Raw genomic sequence first — 21,687 nt, forward strand, 5'->3', positions numbered from 1 at the left:
ATCCAGGTCCCAAAGGATTACCCGAATCCCTGGGATAACTAGTCCACTAACAAAACCACTATGCCATCACTTCCTCATTAACTAGCTAGTGACATCCACGTCCCATGAGTAAGCATGTTTTAAAAAGAGACAGCTAATTGACACACTCAAGCTGCCGCAGGCAGCAGGATTACCATGACCAGTTAGGCTATTTATGTGGTTTGTGGTTGAGTAACAGTTATAGGCTATGACTTCTGGGATAGCCTTCCTGCTGTTTTTCCAGAAAGATGATGTGGGGGTGGCTTTCCACCCACCTGGGAGGACAGGCAGTGCCTCTGTTTAACATCACAGCTGAAAGATAGCACAGCATGCTCACAGCCGGTTAGCCAAGATTTGGAGCTCAAAGTCCCTGGAGCAGTTCTCAATCCCCAAACACCCAGAAGTGAGTGACATCCATCTTGAGCTATGATGAACAATCCTTGTTCCTACTGGATCATTGTACAGGTATCTCACTAGAGTCTTGTATCCCTTAACAAGTGCAGGTAAATCTTTCCCAGCAAGGACACCAGGTAGCAATTATTCTCTGTAAAGTGCATGTTTTTCTTTAACCACAACTGAAATGACCAAATTCAGCACAAATTAGTCAGGGAATGTGGATCTGCAGATCGAAGAGAGTTGGTATTTAACCCAGTTGTACATTTACACAAGTGATTCCACACACCAATGCCACCATCCTGCAAGACCTTAATTAGTCTTTTTTTTAATCTTATTGAAGACATTGGAAGTTAATTAATGTTGGGTTTGCAAAGTCTATAATTGGATCTTGCAGTATAATTGGTCAAGGAAGCACTGCACTGTCATTATGTCTGTACTGTGTATACTTATGTTTACCTTTCTAAAATTGCACTTCAACAGTCAGACAAATGCGGTGCCAGTCTTTTTGTGCCTGAAGTGAACTCACGCTCAATTTCCTCGGGTGACTCAACTCCCACAGAATGGAGAAGATGGAGTGTCTAGATAACTAGCTGTTGGAACTCTGCCAGGGAGAGACTGTCACTTTTTCATATTGTTTACGCACCCTTATCAAATGGCTGTCCAAGTGTCAGCAACAGTGCAACCACCTCCTACATATGTATCGTGTACTTGGAGTGTTGGAGATTATTTTTAACATTTAACAGTCAAACAAAGATCTGAAGAGGAAGTAACTGTCCTGTGAGCGTTACAAAGACTGTTATGGATCACAAGCTGCAGATATAATTGGCTTTGCACAGTGAGAGTTTGTTAACCAGCCAGCCATGGGAGTCTGCGTTTCATAACAAAACTGAGAATGAGAGCCCTTTTGCCAGTGGGACCTGTGTTGAGATCTTTTGGGTTCAGGATAGCGACACACACTTTATTCCAGGATTGTTGTTGCTTTCCTCTCATCTTAAAATAAAACTAACCATTTTTCAGACCTGTGATCTGAAATGTGCTGCCTGACTGTGTGGTAGAGGCATGTTCTGTCAAGGTATTCGAAAGGGAATTTGTTTATTACCTGGAAAGGAAGAGTGTATCTGGTAATGGGGAGAAGGTGGGGGAGTGGCACTGGTTATTCAGAGAGCCAGCACAAACAAAATGGTTTGAACGGCTTCCATATATGCTGTATCATTTCTGCAATTCTGTGGATTTTATTTCTGGAACTGTCATTAGGAAATAGGATTCTAATTGCCACATCAGTGACTGATTTTTTTTTTCCACAATAGATAACCTCCACTAATCTGAAATGAGATTTTATTTAATATTGTGTTTTGTTTGGTTACAACCTGTTGGTTCTCCATTTGCAACCCTGGTTGCATTGTGATGGTGAGTGAACATTGCCTAGTGTGCGAGGTGGTAGGCAAATCAGAATGGTGATTCCAAGAGCCTTTTTCAGGCAGTGATTCCAGATCATTTGTAACACTCGGCATAAATTAAATTCTTCACATCTGCACACCCCATAATTGTTCTTGCGTGCCTTAAATGTACCAGTGATGATGCACCTTGAGCTACCCTTTCTAAGAGGTGATGAATCACGATTTTTTTTGCCTTTTGTGTTTCTGTTATTTTGTTCGGGCAGTTCTGTTGAAATTCCGAAGTGCTAAGGCTCGAGATCCGTTGCCGGAATACTACGAAGAAGATTCAGAACTACTGCTGCAGCTGAGGAGCAAGGTGTTGGATTCTTTGGGGGTGAAGAGTGACCTGCTTACAGATGAGTTTGTCAGGTAAAGACTTATCCCTTCACTCATACTAGTAAAGTATACGAACGCGCACACATACCCAATTTTGTCCCAAATAAAAACCAATGTCCTGTTTGTACCTGTTTCTCAGGATTTCCCTTACTCTTCCAAAGTTGCTAACTCTTTTTACAGGGCAGTTCCAAACTGCTCTCTGGTACCTCATGAAAAAGTTCTCATGCTGTTGAAGTTGAGTCCGTCACAGTTTGTGATGGCAGCAGGAGGGCTTTCGGCCCATCATGTCAGTGCCTAACCCTCTGAAGGAGTTGACTAGTGAATCCAGTCACCTCTTGTCCTCTCCCTTGGAAAATTTTCATCTTCGAATATTTGTCCGGTTCCTTTCTTAAAATTCAATCTGCTTCCACAGCCCTTCACCACAATATCCAAGCTCTATAACCATGAAGGAGGCAGAGATCAGGCTTGGTCCTGTCCTCAAGCACCCACAAACCCCTTGTATTCCCTCGTTCCCCCAACAAGCCTGTCAAAATAGCAATGTACAGACTGGCATAAACAAATGGCTTTCTGTGCTGGAGAATAAGAGATTAACGGAAAGGATTACTTAAATATCAAGTCTGCTGAGGGTTTTGACAGATGGTAAGATAAAACCAAGGAGGAAACCATTTCTACCATGAAGGGCAGGTGTCTGTTTAATATTGTTCGTGGTTAAGGGTGTCTGTTTCCCCTAATTTTTATTGAATAATCCAAATCATTTTATAAAATATTCAAACTGTACAAGATTTTCAGTCTCTTGACCGTACCTTAGTTTTTTTTTAATTGTTTTAGTTCTACTGAAATTAGGAATGGAATTTTAGTGTAGCACCAGATATTGTTACAATAATCCCCAGGCCCAGGACGGAGAGCGGGAAGACCATGTAATGTTTGTACTGCCATTTGCTTTACCATCCTCACTCCTGTACATGTGGCCTCTGCGTATAGGAAATCCAGGCTCTGCTGTGGTTTTCATCCCACGTCCAATCCCTCTCGGGAAGAGCCACCCAAATCTGTGACCAGGTCCCTGCGTGAATAATGATTACTAGTCAAGTTGCTTTTGGATCCAGATCCCACACATTCTGGGGAGAGCGTGAGCAAAGAAAATGGACACAAAAAAATGAAATCAGTTAATTTCAAGGTGAATTCCATGTCATCAGCCAAAGATCTAATCTATAACGATTACAAACTCTTATCTCTTCCTTCCCTCAGCTCGTGTTTTTCAGAGTTAGCACCAGTGTGTGCTGTTGTGGGTGGAGTGCTCAGTCAGGAAATTGTGAAGGTAAGATCGTTACCGAAAGTATCCGTGAATACTGAACATGATCAGCACATGCACAGATCCCCTCAGGTGATGGAGCTGCCTGGTTTGTCTGAGTGTGGTTCACAGGAACGGTTCCTGTCAGTCCCCGTGTTAAATCTGTGGCATAACATACTTTTTCAGTCGCTTAAAACTGCTTAACTCTAAACGATGTGTCGTCCAAAAAGCAAGTTTACGTTTCCACGTTAAATTGGAAACCTGGAAAGCAACTGGTATGGTCGGAGTATCTTAGTTCAATTCGCACAACCTTATTTTTTGTATCGTGATAAAATGAAGAAAGTGCAACACTCAACTTAGATCGCAGAACTTTGAACAGACCTCAGCTTGATCTTTCTGATAGAATTGACTGACTTCAAAACAATTCACTGGACCAGGGTAGGGGTTTGATGAGGTAGGTTTTCAGACAATGTTTCTCCTCATATAGGAATCTAGAATTAGGTAGCACAGTTTCGAAATAAGGGCTCTCCCCTTTTAAAATGGTGATATGGAGGACTTTCTCCTCTCTGAGGTTCACTGACCTTGAGCAGTGGAGGCTTGAGAGTCAAAGGGTTTGAGGCACAGACAGGAAAATGGAGTTAAGGCCAAAACTAATCAGACTTGGTCTTATTGAAGAACAGAACAGGCATACTCCTGCTTCCTGTTATTTTTATGCTCTTATGACTTGTGCATCACCTTCTTGCAGACATTTAGATTAAAGTGAAGATTTTTAGTTTTATTCCTAGTTGCTGCTGTTATGAATGCCTCCTTCAGGTTGTTCCTTATTCGTCTTCTGATTTCAACATTGACTTCCTACCTAAACCATGCTGTACAGCTTGTGTTGATGTAAGGTGTGCAGAGTTGCTTTATTAGGGTAGTTAAATGTCTGTATAGTGAAGATGAAGCCATTTTGATGCTGCCCAGTAACTCTGTGAAGAAGTAATTCAACAAACTATTTTTCCCATCAGGACCCTGTGTGTAATTATCACCTTGAGCACTGTCACTTGCACGACCAAATCTCATTTAACAAACTAGTTTTGGCAATATTCCATCAGAAGGCTTTATCCTGTTGTTGCCAACTGATTTAGTGGGATCTTAGAATAGCACAAAGCAGTGGGGATTCAGCCATTCAGCCTATTGAATACGTCCCAATCTTTTTGAAGAGCATCCCGTTGGTCCTGCTTTTTCCGTTTTCCTACAACTTTTATTTCCTTCAAGTATTCATCCAATTCCCTTTTGAAGCTGCAGTTGAGGCTGTATACACTATCCTATCAGGCAATGCATTCCAAAACCTAACCAGTCAATGCATGAAAACGTCTTTCTGTATGTCAGTCCTGTTACCAGCACCTCCCCCATTGGAAACAATTTCTCTTCCTTTACTTGATCCAAATCCTTTGTGCCTTCTTGGCCTTTTCTGCTGTAAAACAAACAAAGGAAAACTGTCCCTATCAATCCAAGTATCCCTCATCCCTGGGGCATTCTGTTAAGTTTGTTCTGAATTCTCTGTCTCCGTCTCTCTCTCTCTCTCTAACCTCAATGTCCTTCCTTAAGTGTGGTGCCTAGAATTGGACACAGTCCTCCAGCTGGTATTTTATATCTGCTGCAATTGGTCTCACTGCCCTGGAAAAAAAAAGGGTCTAAAAATCAGGAAGGGTTTCATATCACACCTGGTGATCCAGCCTGAAAAGCTGGACCAGGATGAGGACTGGAGCAGGCTTGACTGTGAACCTCTACATAGTCAAATAAACTGACCGTTCTCTCACTGTAAACTGAAAGGTGAAGAGTGGAAGTGTGTGTGATGTAATGGAAAGAGTCTGTGGGCCCACCAAGCAACAAGAATTAGCACCATCAGAAGAAGGTGCTGGCAGAAAGTATAGGGCTTGCTGTTGCTATCTGCTGCAGTTTTATAAATAACTTTAAGCATGGACTGGCTAATGCTCATGTTGTGTGAGGAATGACTTTCTGTATGTTCTTCGCAGGCCTTGTCTCAACGGGATCTTCCGCACAATAACTTTTTCTTCTTTGATGGATTGAATAGTAATGGAATTGTCGACTGCATTGGACCTAAATGAGAAAAGTCTTCAGAAGATCAGCAATGGTTATTGAGTCTTCAACGTGCACCTACCCAGCCATTTCTGCAGCCTTTGGCAAAAAAACCACCATTGAACACCAGTACTTTTTTTTTAAGAAAAGTGTCCAGACAAAGTTACTTAGATAATTCGAGATTATTTTATATGAAACTGGAAAATTGAAATTGACAAGCTAAATGGGCAGTGAATGAAGAAGTCACTGTTGGGTATCTCCACATCCAAATAAATGCAGTTAAAGCTACTGTCAATACTCCGTTTCACTTTGAGTAATGTTGATGTTATCTTGTGCATCTGGTTATTAGCAGTTGATCCTGCCCAGATGTGTGCAGCTGGCATGTCCATACAATTCACAGCTGGGCGTGGCTGTTTCTGCCACACAATTCGTACACATGCGCATATACTCGCTCACATCACTGAGGTTTTTATAGGCAGGTCTAATTCAAAAGCAAGCATTCGATCCACTCAGTGTGACAAACACTATTATTACCAGACCCGAAATGTTAACTTGGATTTCTCTTTACAGATGCTGCCTGACCTGCTGAGCTTTTCCAGCAATTCCTGGTTTTGTTACGAACATTACTATTTCTGATAATCATAATGCCATTATAATTGCAGAGCTGGTCCGTTCTTATAATAGCAGCACTGAAGGGGAAGTAAACGGTCAAAAACCTCGAGAACCTTCTTGTCCAGTCTTCCCCTGTCCTTAGTTCCTGCGTTCTGTCCATTCCACACTGATCTCTCATCTCTCCGGTTTCTGGCTCCCACTGGCAGAACATCAGCTGTAAATATATCGAAGTGAGATGCTGAAAACGTGAAGATCAATATTCATTTAAACCTTTGCACAAGGATCCACAACTCTCAGTTATTCCTGAAATGCCTAGCTATCTCGTCCGTGAACTGATCCATGTTGCTGAACATGAAACCTCTGAAGATCCTTTTGAGCCTTTGCACTTGCCTGTTTCAGATTATTAACTCCTGTTTCCCTTTACATCTACCTGAACAGACCACACCCCATCCTATGGCTGGTACCTGTTACCTGTGCTGCACGCTCATGGTAACCGGCTGGGCTGTTGATAAAGACATGCTCAGGTATTGGTTAGCTCAGTTGACTGGATGGCTGGTTTGTCTTGCAGAGTGATGCCAGGTTCAATTCCCACACTAGCTGACGTTACTATGCAGGACTCTGCTGAGCAACAACAACTTGGAATTTACATAGCACATTTAACATAGCAAAGCATCAGTGGAACATAAGTAAGATGGGGGGCACAGGGGCTCAGTGATTAGCACTGCTGCCTCACAGCACCAGGGACCGGGTTCAATTCCAGCCTTGGGTAACTGTCTGTGTGGAGTTTGCACATTCTCCCCATGTCTGTGTGGGTTTCCTTCCTTCCCCCCCAGCAGTCCAAAGATGTGCAGGTTAGGGTGGATTGGCCATGCTAAATTGCCCCATAGTGTCCAGGGATGTGCAGGCTAATTGGATTAGTCACAGGAAAAGCAGGGTTATAGGAATAGGATAGGTGGGGTGAATCTGGGTGATGCTGTTGGGTGGGTCTGTGGACCTGATGGGTCAAATGACCCGCTTCCACACTGTAGGGATTCAGGAGAAGTAAAATGTTGATACACCGCTACATAATGGGCTACTAGGTTAGGTGACCAATTGCTTTTGTAGGGTGTGTGTGCATGGGGCTGATGAGGCAAATGTAAATTGCCCTTTGGGGAGGTGATGGTTTAGGAACTGCTGCTTCCTTATTGTGGTGTAGATGCACCCAGAGCACTCATGGAGAGCAAATCCCAGCATTTTGACCCGGTGACTGTGAAAGAACAGTGATATAGTTCCCAGTTGAGGGTAGGGTTTTTGAGGAGGGTATTTAGAAAGGCAGAGGGGTATAGACACAGAATTGCAGAACTTAGATCCCAGTCATGGCTGCCAATGGTAGAACAATCAAAATCCTGGATGTGCCAGAAGCCAGAATTTGCAGCAGTGAAAAGATCTTGTAAGATTAGAGCAGGCTACTGAGATAAGGAGTGAAAAAGCCATGGAGGAACTTGAAAACAAAACTGAGCATTTCTGATTGAGTAATCTGCTGGAACTTGTTAGTTGAACTCACTTAATGAGTTGCCCAAATCTGTCCTTGGTACTCCAGTTAGAACCAACACCTTCAACAGGGAGTTATCTCTATATTGTAGTCCACTATCCGATGCTCTTTTTAATGTTAATAGGCAGGCTGAGTTTCCAATAAAATATTGGAATTTTTTTGAGAGCTCAAACCTGTTGAGGGCATGATATTTCAATGCAATCAAAGGTGGAAGGGACATAGTAATGGTTGAAAATAAACCACTGTGAAGCAGACAAAGCACAAGTTTATGTTTGGTTTTCTTGGGTTGTTTTGCCTGGAGCAGATCATTAGTCCGAAGGCAAAGACTGTAGCTTGAGGGGCACCACTCTACGTCAAGCATTGCTGACCGTGAAACTCTCCCACTGTTAGTGCCTCCCATTGCCTTGCTAGAATGATTTGTAGGTTGGTCATCAACCTGTTTCGGCTGACAATGAATGTATCTTCCTTGACCATCAGGTCCTGCAGTGGGACTTGAACGTGGAGCTTCTGGTTGAGAAGCAGGGATGCAACCTACTGTGCCCTGAAAGCTGATCGAAGGACGGCTTCCAGGGGCTCATGTGGTGCAGAGTTTCCCTACCCAGGGCTGTATGTCCCAGCTGCTCCAGAGGTATGCAGTAACATCTCTGAACAGGTTGGTTAGAAAAATAGGTTAAAACAAAAGGGACAGCTTCCGGGCACTGAACTTTCCAGGAAACTGTTAGTTAATTTTGGGAAACCAGATGCTTAAAGTGTACCAGCAAGCAAACCAGTTATCTTTGGAAAATCCTAAAGAGGATAGAGACTGTCAAGGATTTAATCAGAAGAAACAAAGAAAGTTTTTTTTTAACTGTTAAACAATTCAATGTTCTGTAGGAAGCTAAAGATAAAATCAATGTAAATGTTTCTAATAATTAACAAGAACTACTTAAAGAAATCTTTGCCATTTCACTCATTCACTCTGTGTTACACCAGGAAGTGAGATAAAATGTGCATCCATATAGGGAACATGATGGCCTGGTGGTCTTATTGCTTGAATGTTAACCTAGAGACCCAGGTAATGTTCGAAACCTCCCACAGTAGACGGTGGAATTTGAATTCAATAAAAATCTGGAATTAAGATGCTAATGTTTCAAGTCCATGAATCCATTGTCAGTTGTTGGAAAAACCCACTGGGTCACTAATATCCTTCAGGGAAGGAAACTACCATCCTTACCTGGTCTGGTCTACATGTAACTCCAGACCCACAGTAATGTGGCTGACTCTTAACTATCCTCTGGGACGATCAACAAATGCTGGCCGAGCCAATGACACACTCATCCTATGAATGAATAAACAAAAAATTTGACAGAATTGTTGTAGCCATTCTGTCCATCATGTCTGCACTGCCTCTCCAAATGAGCACTCCATATTTTAATTTGTTCATGGCTGGCATTTGTTGCCCAGAGGGCAGTTCAAAATCAAAGACATTACCGTGGATCTAGGTCAGACCAGGTAACGACAGCAGATTTCCTTCCCCTAAAGAGCATTAGTGACCCAGATGGGATTTTATGACCTCAGCGATTGCATGGTCACCATTAAACTAGCTTTTTTTCCCCAAATTTCACTATCTGCCCTGGTGGGATTCGAATCCCAAATCCAGGTCCCCCGAACATTAACCTGGGGTTCCCGATTGCTAACCTCAGTGACATTATTAGTAAGCTTTGTGCAATTCTCCCTCAAATATTACATGTTCCTTCTCTTCCGATAACTGTCTAATTCCCTTCGGAATCCCTCCATTGAACCTGCCTGCACCTGACTCTCAGGCAGTGTATTCCTGACCTTAACCACTGGCCCCGTGAAAAAGACTCCTTGTATCATATAATTGCTTCTTTTACGAATGAGTTGAATGTTTTGATGTCAAACAAGTTCTTTTCCCTGTACTGTACAACTGCAGTGATGTTGTATTTCTTGATTTCAACATTGAAGTGCTTGCAAGTGACTGTACAGAATGTCAGTGTGCAAACAATTCATAGTCACTGCTCTTTCAATAGAGATGTTAACCCTTTAATTGCACCTGGGTTAGTGCATCAGTTTATACATCACAGAGGGCTTTGATAAGTCAACACTTCAATTTTGTGACATTTTCAGCATTGTATTCCTTTTATCTTGAAGTAGTTTGTTGTAGGCTAACTGTGTTCTCTTTACCTTTGACTCAATAAGCAATTAAAAGTCATAATGTACTTTCTAATTATGCGTGTGTTGAAACTATGGTGGAGATAATGTTACATCAGCGTGGCTGAATTACACCGTCAGATCAATTTGAGAAGGGTTTCCCTGCGTGATAATCAATTGTTAACCATCACATGGTTCTCTTCACAGAGAAGTTCCTCCTTCAGTTGAGTTTGATTTCAGTTACAATTTTATGTAAACCTCATCATATTTTCCTCTGTTCACAAGGTTTATAATTGATGCCCTGTGTATTATGTTACACACCTCTTACGTGTGAGCAATGTTTACTCAAATGTAATTGAAGAGGTTGAGAGATACTCTTATGTGGTAATCTCAGTTTCTGCTTCCCTCTGAGCACCTTTTAGGGATTTAATGAGCCACTTTGGTCATGAACAAGGACTGGCAATCACATGTTTCCAACCTGCTGACAAATAGAATTGCTGAGAGTAGGGAAATTCAAAGCTAATCAAACTTGCTTTGCTGTATTTATTAGAGACTTACAGCACGGAAACAGACCCTTCAGTCCAACCAGTCCATGTCGACCATAATTTCAAACTAAACTAGTCCCACCTGCCTGTGTTTGGCCCATATCCCTCCAAACCTTTCCTATTCATGTACCTGTCCAAATGTCTTTTAAACATATCCACATCCACCACTTCCATCAAGGGCAGGATGGCGTTGGCGGAGTCGACGGTATCCATGTTCCTATGGCAATGCTTGTTCTCGTTGTCTCCTTTTCTCCCCTTCGTATTTTCTGCCAAAGAGCTCTCTTTATCAGGTAGTTTTAAGCAAAAAGTAAGTCACTAAAACTAATAATGAAAACTAAACGTGGCTTCTGTGCGGAGTGGGCTGGTGAAGGCCGGAGCGGGACTGTAGCAGCAGAAAAGGAAAAGTTGGACTCCCTAAGTTATCTTTCTTCATTTTTAAAAAAAATTATTTTAAGTTAATGTGAACGGTGCCTATGCACTGTATTCTATATTGAATAAATGATTCACTTCCTCTGGAAGTTCATTCCTCACACGAACCACTCTCTGTTTAAAAAAAATTGTCCCTCGTGTCTTTGTTAAATATTTCTACTCTCACCTTAAAACAAAAAATGCTCCCCTAGTTTTGAAATCCCCCACCCTAGGGAAAAATCATTTACCATTCACCTTATCTATGCCCCTCATGATTTTACAAACCTCTATAAGATCACCCCTCAGCCTTCTACACTCCAGTGAATAAAGTCGCAGCCTATTCTTATAACTCAAACCCTCCATTCCCAGCAACATCCTGGTAAATATTTTCTGACCCCTCTCCAGCTTAATAACATCCTTCCTGTAACAGGGTGGCCAGAACTGGACGCACTACTTAGGACAATCGTGACACTTTTTTCAAAAAATTAACTTTTCCCACTGGTTATTCACACTGATTCATCGCTCAGTGGATAGTGCATTCACCAGAATGTTGGGGGTTTAAGACCCAGACACCACAAATCTGGGCTGAGGGGAGAGTGTGTAAGCTAGACCCCTTCATGACAGGGATGGTCCTTGTTAATGGCAAGTACTTGGGTGGAGAGTCATTAAACATGGGGAGGTTGTTGAACTGCAGCTACCACACTCTAGCTGACCATAAGAACTAGGAGCAGGAGTAGGCCATCCGGCTGTTCGAGCCTGCCCCACCATTTAATAAGATCATGGCTGATCTTTTTGAGACTCAGCTCCACTTACCTGCCCACTCACCATAACCCTTAATTCCTTTACTGTTCAAAAATGTATCTAGCCTTGCCTTAAAAACATTCAGCGAGGTAGCTTCAACCGCTTCACTGGGCAGGGAATTCCACAGATTCACAACCCTTTGGGTGAAGAAGTTCCTCCTGACCTCAGTCCTACATCTGCTTCCCTTTATTTTGAGGCAATGCCCTCTAGTCGTAGTTTCACCTGCTAGCGGAAACAACCTCCCTGCCTCCAACTTATCTATTCCCTTCATAATCTTATATGTTTCTATAAGATCTCCCCTCATTCTTCTGAGTTCCAATGAGTATAATCCCAGTCTACTCAGTCTCTCCTCATAATCCAACCCTCTCAACTCTGGAATCAACCGAGTGAATCTCCTCTGGACCCCCTCCAGTGCTAGTATATCTCTTCTCAAGTAAGGAGACCAAAACTGCACACAGTACTCCAGGTGTGGCCTCACCAGGACCCTATACAGCTGCAGCATAGCCTCCCTGTTTTTAAACTCCATCCCTCTAGCAATGACAGACAAAATTCCATTTGCCTTTTTAATTACCTGCTGCACCTGCAATCCCACCTTCAGCGATTCATGCACAAGGACAGCCAAGTCCCTCTGCACAGCAGCGTGCTGCAATTTTTTACCATTTAAAACATAGTCCATTTTGCTGTTATTCCTACCAAAATGGATGACCTCACACTTACTGACATTGTACTCCATCTGCCAGACTTTTACCCACTCACTTAGACTATCTATATCCCTCAGTGTCTTCTGCACACTTTGCTCGAACCACTCATCTTAGTGTCATCTGCAAATTTTGACACACCACACTTAGTCCCCAACTCCAAATCATCTATGTAAATTGTAAACAATTGAGGTCCCAACACTGATCCCTGAGGCACACCACTAGCCACTGACTGCCAACCAGAAAAACACCCATTTACCCCTCCTCTTTGCTTTCTACTGGTCAACCAATCCTCTATCCATGCCAATACATTACCTGTAATACCGTGCAACTTTATCTTATGTAGCAGCCTTTGGTGTGGCACCTTGTCAAATGCCTTCTGGAAATCCAGATACACCACATCCACAGGTTCCCCATTATCCTCCATGTCCTCAAAGAATTCCACCAAATTAGCTAAACATGACCTACCCTTCATGAACCCATGCTGGGTATTCCCAATGGGACAATTTATATCCGGATGTCTTGCTATTTCTTCCTTAATGATAGATTCAAGCATTTTCCCCACTACCGAAGTTAAGCTAACTGGCCTATAGTTACCTGCTTTTTGTCTACTTCCTTTTTGAAACAGTGGTGTCACATTGGCTGTTCTCCAATCTGCGGGAACCACCCCAGAGTCCAGTGAATTTTGGTAAATAATTACTAGTGCATTTGCTATTTCCCCCATCACCTCTTTTAGTATCCTGGGATGCATTTCATCCGGGCCAGGAGACTTGTCTACCTTTAGCCCCATTAGCTTGCCCAGCACTGCCTCCTTAGTGATAATGATAGTTTCTAGGTCCTCACCTGCTATAACCTTGCCATTAGTTTTCAGCACGTTATTTGTGTCTTCCACAGTGAAGACCGACACGAAATAACTGTTTAATGTCTCGGCTATTTCCTCATTCCCAGTTATTAAATTGGCCTTCTCATCCTCTAAAGGATCAATGTTTACCTTTGCCAATCTTTTACGATTTACATATTTATAGAAACTTTTGCTGCCTGTTTTTATATTCTGAGCTAGTTTACTCTCATAATCTATCTTACTTTTCTTTATAACTTTTTTTGTGGCTTTCTGTTGGCCTTTAAAGATTTCCCAGTCTACTAGTTTCCCACTACTCTCTGCTTTTTTGTATGTGATTTTTTTCAATCTGATACTTTCCTTTATTTCCTTAGATATCCATGGCTGACTATCTCTTTTCCTACAGTTCTTCCTTATCACTGGAATATACTTCTGCTGAGCACTGTGAAAACTTGTTTTGAAAGTCCTCCACTGTTTCTCAATTGACCCACCGTAAAGTTTTTGCTCCCATTCTACCTTAGCTAACTCCTTCCTCATTCCTTCATAGTATCCTTTGTTTAAGCACAGGACATTGGTACTGGATTTAACCTTCTCACGCTCCATCTGTATTTTAAATTCAACCATACTGTGATCGCTCCTTCCAAGAGAATCCCTAACTGTGAGATCATTAATTATTCCTGTCTCATTACACAGGACTAGATCTAGGATAGCTTGCTCCCTCGTAGGTTCCATTACATATTGTTCAAGGGAATTATCACAGATACATTCTATGAACCCCTCCTCAAGGCTGCCATGACCGACCTGGTTTGACCAATCGATATGTAGATTAAAATCCCCCATGATAATTGCCGTACCATTTTTACATGCATTAACTATTTCTATGTTTATTACCCGCCCCACCACGATGTCATTATTTGGTGGCCTATAGACCACACCTATCAGTGACTTCTTCTCCCTGCTATTCCTAATTTCCACCCAAATGGATTCAACGTTTTGTTCAGTAGAACGTATATCATCTCTCACTACCGCCCTGATATCATCCTTAAAAATCAGAGCAACACCACCTCCCTTACCTTCCTGTCTGTCCTTCCAGACAGTTTGATACCCCTGGACATTTAACTCCCAGTCATGACCATCTTGTAACCATGTCTCTGTAATGACCACTAAATCAGACCCATTTGCCATTATTTGCACCATCAACTCATCCACCTTGTTTTGAATGCTCCGAGCATTCAGATAAAGTGCCCTTATGCCAGTTTTTGCACCTTCTTTTTGGGTCCTATTAGCTCCATTACTAACTGCTCTTGAGTTCTCCTTCCCTTTAACTTTTTTCCTAATTTTCAATGGAGTTGAAGCTTCCTCATCACCTGCTAACCTGCTGCTTTGCCTTACATTAATTGTTTTTCTCCCTCTATGCTCACTTCTCCCTTCCCCCCTACTTACTAGTCCTATTAACCACCCTATTTACCCTTTTCGCCAGAACACTGGACCTGGCCCTGTTCAGGTGGTGTCCATCCCAGCGGTATAGATCCCTCCTGTCCCAGAACTGACGCCAGTGCCCCAAGCCAGATGACCAGGGAGTGTAATCATTGTTATGTCCTGCCATATCCGGAGGATTTATAGTTTGACAACCTGTTTGGCCAGACTATTACAACTCACCTGTGGCCACTGGGTTCTGAACTTCACAGGATTGTTACAGTGCAGGAGGAGACCAGTTAGCTTATCATGCCTGCACCCATTCTGTCACCCAAATATCCAGTCTTTTCCCCATATTCCTGTTCACCATTCCTCTTCAAATATGCATCCAGTACCCCTCTTGAATGTCTCAATTGAACCTGCCACCAGGACATTTCCAGGCAGTTGTATTCTATACTCAAACTACGTGCTGTGTGAGAAAGGTTTTCCCTCAATTCACCCTTGCTCCATTTGCACATCACTTTAAATCTATGCTGTCTCATTCTTTTTCGTTTCACGAGCAGGAACAGCTCTCCCTATCTACTCCGTCCAGTCCACACTTGACTTTGAAAACCTCTATAAAATCTCCCGTCAACCACCTTCTCTTCAAAGAGAACAGTCTCCCACCTTCTTTAGACAAAGTTGAGTCAAAAGGAGAAAGGAAGCGTGCATAAGGTTTGGGAAACTGGAATCTGGCAAGGCCCATGAGTAATATAAAGGAAGCAGGAAAGAACTTAAACAAGGAATTAGGAAAGCTGAAAAGGGCCCTGCAAGTAGGCATACGGAGAATTCCAAAGCATTTTAATACGTGTTTATGAGGAGCAAGAGGGTAGCTAGAAGGGTAAGGTCCATACAAAGTACATCAGTATTTACCAAGGAGAAGGACATGGATCATGGTGAGTGTACGGAGATGTATGTTGATATTCTAGGACATGTCAATATTGAGAAGGACAAAGTGTTGGGTGTCTTAAAAAAACATTAAGTTCAATAAGTCCCCAGGGCCTGACGGGAATTATCCCAGGATATTGAGAGACACAAGGGAGGAGATGGTCAGGGCCTTGGCAGAGATCTTTGTATCCTCTTTAGCCGCAAGCGAGGTCACAGAAGACTGGAAATTAGCCAATGTTGTTCCTTTTTTAAAAAGAGTTAACAGGGATAATCCAGGAAATTACAGGGCAATGAGCCTAACATCAGTGGTAGGGAAATTATTGGAGAAGATTCTTAGGGACAGGATTTACTCCCATTTGGAAAAGAATGGACTTATTAGGGATAGTCAGCATGACTTTATGTGGGGGAGGTGTTGTCTCACAAATTTGCCTAAGTTTTTTAAGGAAGTGATAAAGATGGTTGTGAGGGTGGGGCAGTGGATATTGTCTGCATGGACTTTACTAAAGCATTTGATGGGGTCCCTAATGGCAGGCTGGTCTAGAAGGTTAAGTCACAGGGGATCCACAGTGAGTTACTACGTTGGATACAGAATTGGCTCAGTCATAGAAGACAGAAGTTGGTTGTGGAGTGTTATTTTTCCAACTGGAGGTCTGTGACCAATGGTGTTCTATAAGGATCAGTGCTGGGACCTCTGTTGTTTGTAATATATATGAATGATTTGGATGAAAATGTAGGGCTGGTCTGATTAGTAACTTTGCAGATGGCTCAAATTGGTGGAGAAGTAGATAGTGAGGAAGGTTGTCAAAGGATATAGTGGGATATAGGTCAGTTGGGCAGAGAAATGGCAGATGGAGTTTAATCCAGACAAGTGTAAGGTGATGTGTTTTGGATGCAATTCTGGAACTCCCTCTCTAAAAGCATTGGGTATCTACCTACAGTGGTTCAAGAAGGCAGCTCACCACCAGCTTCTCAAGGGGGCAACTAGGGACGGATTGGAATTACTGACCAGCCAGCACTGCCCACTTCCCAGAAATGAAGGGGAAGAAAAGGAACTTTAGTTCGGCCACAGTTGGAGTGCAGTTCTGGTCACCACACTATGGGAAAGATGTGGAGGCTTTGGAGAAGGTGCAAAAGAGGTTTACCAGGATGTCGCCTGGATTGGAGTGTATTCGCTATAAGAAGAGGCTGGACAAACTTGGAGTTGTTTTCACTAGCGTATCAGAGACTAAGAGGTGACCTGAAAGAAGTATATAGAATTATGAGGGCCGTGGATAAGCTGGATCTTTTTCCCAGGGTTGAAATATCAAACACTAGGGAGCATAGATTTACGGTGAGAGGGGAAAGTTTAAAGGAGATGTGCGAGGTGAGTTTTTTTACACAGAGAGCTGAAGGAGCTACCAGGGGAGGTCATAGAAGCAGATTCAATAGCAACATTTAAGAGGCGACTTGAACAGGCAGGGATAGGGAGAGATACGGACCATACGCAGGTAGATGAGATTTAGAATGGCTTCATGATCAGTCCATAATGGGCCGAAGGGCCTGGTCCATGTTCTCCCCATTTTTCAATCTATCCTCATTACTGAACTTGAATCCAGAGCTTCTGACTTCGAGATACCACCATGCCTGAAGACCTCTGGCACTACCATGGTGTCCTCTTTCAGAGTTGACATGAAACCAAGACCCTTTCTGCTGCCTGGTAGGTGTAAAGGCTCCCACTGGCACTATTAGAGTTCTCCCCTAGCCAATCGGTATCAGGAATAGTGATGTTACTGCACACTGTCAATTTAACCCTAAATCAGCAACAATAAAGTGGATTACCTGATTGTATTTTGTTCCTGACTGTGTGCATATGGGGCTAATGTTTTTCAACATGACAGCACTGACTATCTTAGCTGTAGAGCAGGTTGAGAGTTCCCCAAGCCATGAAAGGCACTGTTTAAATACGGGCCCTTAATGCTTTCACAGGATTCCACTGTCTGTGTTCATGAAGGAGCAGAACCTGTTTTATTTTTACCTCACAGCAAACTTCCTCGTAAGAATGTGTTTTTTCCAGTTGGCTTTGTGTTTCTGTTGCAACCACCACCCCCCCCCCCCCCCCCCCCCTCGCAAACCATACCGTTTTATGTCTCCAGAGCCTCAGCTGATAGCTGTTGGCGTGAGACTGGCTCGGCACAAATGGCACTGTGCCATATCAGCTCATCAGCTGGTATGCAGTCCATCAGCAGCACAAACAATTTTCAGAAATACAAAAGATAAGGTGGTACCTTCCCTGAAACCTGCCTTGATTCAGTCTGTTTACTGAGCATCAGCGGAGCTGTGTGTGTTCACAGCAGCACATTAACCCTTTCCTGCCATAACACATCTCCACTAGTCAGAGTATCTTGTAATGTGGGAATGAGGGTTTCAGAAGTGTCTGTGTAGCTTCATCGCCACCATTGCCCTCTGTGTGAAACTGAAACTCCTCATTCACCTGCTTGTCACTTTCTATCTGCAATCCTGCTTTTAAAAAAGAAGCATGAGATAACAAGGTGTAGAGCTGGATGAACACAGCAGGCCAAGCAGCATCAGAGGAGCAGGAAGGCTGACGTTTCGGGCCTGGACCCTTCTTCTCATTTTCTGATGAAGGGTCTAGGCCCGAAACGTCAGCCTTCCTGCTCCTCTGATGCTGCTTGGCCTGCTGTGTTCATCCAGCTCAACACCTTGTTATCTCAGATTCTCCAGCATCGGTAGTTCCCACTATCTTTAAAAAAAAGTGTTGGGCTGCAGTCTTGGTGGGACCCAGAAAACAGTCCCCTTATCCACTTACAAATGCAACACGCTATTGATGCCACATATCTGAAATAAAAACAGAAAATACTGGAAATACCCAGCAAGTCTGTCAGCTTCTACAGAACCAGAAACAACAGAGTCGACCTTTCAGTTTGATGACCTTTCATTACAATTAGTCATGATCACGTTGCTGTTTGTGGGAGTTTCCTGTATCCAAATTGGTTGTCACTTTTCCTAATTTAAAACAGTGACCACACTTCAAAAAATACTTTACGCACTGTGGCACAAACAGCAACAAATCTGTACACAGCAAGCTCCCACAAAAGGCAATATGATGACGACGGTCTCTGTTTTAATGATGTTGGCTGAGGGATAAATACTGGCCAAGACACTGAGTCAAAGTCCCCACGCTGTTTGTGATAGATCTTTAACATCCGCTTCAGTTTATCTGAAAAACAGCAGCTCCAACAGTGCAGGACTCAGTCAGTGCAGGACAAGGAGTCTCAGTCAGTCTTGAATTTTGTACTTGAGACCCACAGTAGGACTTGAACCTACAACTTTCCAATCCACTGAGCTTTGACTTACAGGGGAATAAAGCCTAACCAATGGGCAGACAAGAATTAGAACCTAAACAGATATTGCTGGAAAAGTTCAGCAGGTGTGGCAGAATCTTTGGACAGAACTCAGAGTTAACGTTTCAGATTGGGCAACCCTACCTCAGCACTAACCACTTGTTGTGCAACACAAAATGAGGAGACTCATATCATGAATATTTTCTAACCTCCCCCTTTGTCTGGGGAAATGTTAACACAAAGCCCTTTGTTAAGAAAGGGGCTATGAGCTTCATGTGATTTTTCACATCCTTACAACAGCCCAAAGTCCCTCCTAGCCAAGGAAGTATTTTTGAAATACTGTCACCATTTTGAGTTCAATAAGTTCATTAAATTAATAACTAGATTCTCTGTTATAATGGTGTTGATTGAGGAGCAAATATTGACCAAAAGGCTACAGATCTCTGACAATGTTTTCACAAGTACTTTTATAGATGTTTTCTAATGGCCTGTTCAGAGATGTTATGATACACCTCTGGAGCTGGTAGGATTTGAACCTGTGTCTGTTTGGTCTTGGAGGTAGGGACATTACCTACTGTGCCACAATGGGTGCTTTTATGGCAACCTGTACCACAGAGAAGGCTTTGGTAATGTTTAGTCTGACAGTACAGCACTCCAACAGTGCTGTATTGAAACAGAATCTGCATGTAATGTAACACAGTGTGGAGCTGGAGGAACACAGCCGGTCAGGCAGCATCAGAGGAGCAGGAAAGCTGACGTTTCAGGTCAGGCTTCTGAAGAAGGGTCCTGACCCGAAACGTCAACTATCCGGCTCCTCTGATGCTGCCTGGCCTGCTGTGTTCCTCCAGCTCCACACTGTGTTATCTCTGACTCCAATATCAACAATTCTTACTACCTCTGCATGTAATGTGTTTTGAAGTCCCACTAATGTCAAAGTAAGCTGAGGAAATACTGAATAAACGTAATCAAAATTATGAGGGTTCTTGGGAGGGTGGATGAGGAGGAATCTTCTGCCTGGCAGAAGAGTTATTTTAATAACTGTGCTTTACCAAGTGGTGAAAGAATCAGGAGCAGTGATGCCAGGGTAGGGGGGGTGGTGACCTAGTGGTATTATCGCTGGACTATCACTCCAGAGACCCAGCTAATGTTCTGGGGACCTGGGTTCAAACCTGGTCTCACCAGATGATGAAATTTGAATTCAATAAAAAAAAAATGTGGAATTCAAAGTCCAGTGATGACCTTGAAACCTTCGTCAGGGGTTGGAACCCATCTGGTTCACTAATGCCATTTAGGGAAGGAAACTGCCATCCTTACCTGGTCTGGCCTACATGTGACTCCAGACCCACAGCAATGTGGTTGAGTCTGGCCAGTTAGGCATGAGCAATAAACGTTGGCCTTAGCCATTGATGCTCCTTGTCCTCTGAATGAATTAAGGAAAAAAATGGTGTGCTCAGTGAGTGAAAGGGCAGCTGAAACAGGTTTAATGGTAACCTTTAAAAAGGACTTAAAAGAAAAGCTGAATGGAGCCGTGGAAGAAAAGTGGTGAATTGGGCCAGCTGCTTATCAGATAGCTGTTGGAAAGGGCTAGAACAGGCATGATGGGCCAATTGGCCCCAATACTGCTGTACCCTGTTAAGAGATGGTGAGGAAGGAGGCCACCTTAAGGCAGCCTAAGCTCACAAGAACAATTTCTTGGCCCTGAATCAATCCCTTTAGATCACAATGATATATACGGTGAAAGACTATTACAAAAGGATCTCTGTACAAAACCTTTCGACATCCTGATCCAGTCCTGAGGGTTCTTGGCAAACATATTTGTTGTCATGCCCAGTTATTGATTTCCAGCCATGCTAAATAGAGGTTTTTGGCTCAGTTTTAATACCATGTGAGCAGTTATGAGTGCAAGATTAAACAGACAAAATAATGGACAATTGCCATGCAATGCTATTTCCTACTTGTACCTTTGGATTAAAGTGCCTTCCCTCTCAAACTTTAGCTTTAGCAGAGACCACAGCAGAAACTATTTTCATTTTTGCTGGTCCTGCATGAAAGCATGATCTCAGCCCTCTCATACCCCTGTATGCCCCCCACCCCAAACCCCATTCCCACCCCCAGCTACTGTTAACACTGCCATTTCCATTTCAAGGATAGAAGGGCTTGAATTTTTTTCTTGCTCCTGACAAGCTGTGGTCATCTCAAGGTGATTTACAGCCAAAGAACAGCTTTCTGATGTACAGCGGGGCAAACTCCCAGAGAAGGCAATGACCTAGTGGTATTATCGCTGGGCTGTTAATCCAAAGACCCAGGTAACGTTCTGGGGGACCTGGGTTCAAATCTCTGCCACAGCAGAAGGTGGAATTTGAATTCAGTAAATATCTGGAATGAAGAATCCATAGTCAGTGGGGGGAAAAAAAACCCATCTGGTTCATTCATTAATGAACCTTTAAGGAAGGAAATCTGCCATCTTTACCTGGTCTGACCTACATGTGACTCCAGACCCACAGCAATGTGAGACAACAAGGTGCAGGGCTGGATGAACACAGCAGGCCAAGCAGCATCATAGGAGCAGAGAGGCTGACGTTTCGGGCCTAGATCCTTCATCAGAAAAGGGGGAGGGGAAGGGGGTTCTGAAATAAATAGGGAGAGAGTGGGAGGCGGATAGAAGAGGGATAGAGGAGAGGATAGGTGGAGAGGAAACAAACAGGTCGAAGAGGCGGGGATGGAGCCAGTAAAGGTGAGCGTAAGTGGGGAGTTAGGGAGGAGATAGGTCAGTCCAGGGAGGATGGACAGGTCAAGGGGGCGGGATGAGGTTAGTGGGTAGGAGATGGGGGTGGGCTTGAGGTGGGAGGAGGGGATAGGTGGG

At 43.2% G+C, this 21,687-nt stretch overlaps 2 protein-coding genes across 2 annotated transcripts in view; one reads left to right on the forward strand and one right to left on the reverse strand.

Moving 5' to 3' along the window:
* The window catches only part of sae1 (SUMO1 activating enzyme subunit 1), a 96,918-nt gene extending 91,065 nt beyond the window's left edge, over positions 1–5,853 (forward strand). Inside the window, exons 7-9 of the mRNA XM_020513366.2 lie at positions 2,075–2,219; positions 3,432–3,501; positions 5,493–5,853. Of these exons, the coding sequence (XP_020368955.2) occupies positions 2,075–2,219; positions 3,432–3,501; positions 5,493–5,585 (308 nt within the window). The 3' untranslated portion in view covers positions 5,586–5,853. The remainder of the gene's footprint in view (positions 1–2,074; positions 2,220–3,431; positions 3,502–5,492) is intronic.
* A 101-nt stretch (positions 5,854–5,954) lies between these two features.
* Positions 5,955–21,687, reverse strand: part of LOC125487279 — a 59,394-nt gene continuing 43,661 nt past the window's right edge. The window contains exon 3 of the mRNA XM_048618147.1: positions 5,955–6,382. Coding sequence (XP_048474104.1) covers positions 6,104–6,382 — 279 coding nt within the window. The 3' untranslated portion in view covers positions 5,955–6,103. The remainder of the gene's footprint in view (positions 6,383–21,687) is intronic.

Source organism: Rhincodon typus, chromosome 39 (genome assembly GCF_021869965.1).
Source record: "Rhincodon typus isolate 14 chromosome 39, sRhiTyp1.1, whole genome shotgun sequence".
NCBI classification, from domain to species: Eukaryota; Metazoa; Chordata; class Chondrichthyes; order Orectolobiformes; family Rhincodontidae; genus Rhincodon; species Rhincodon typus.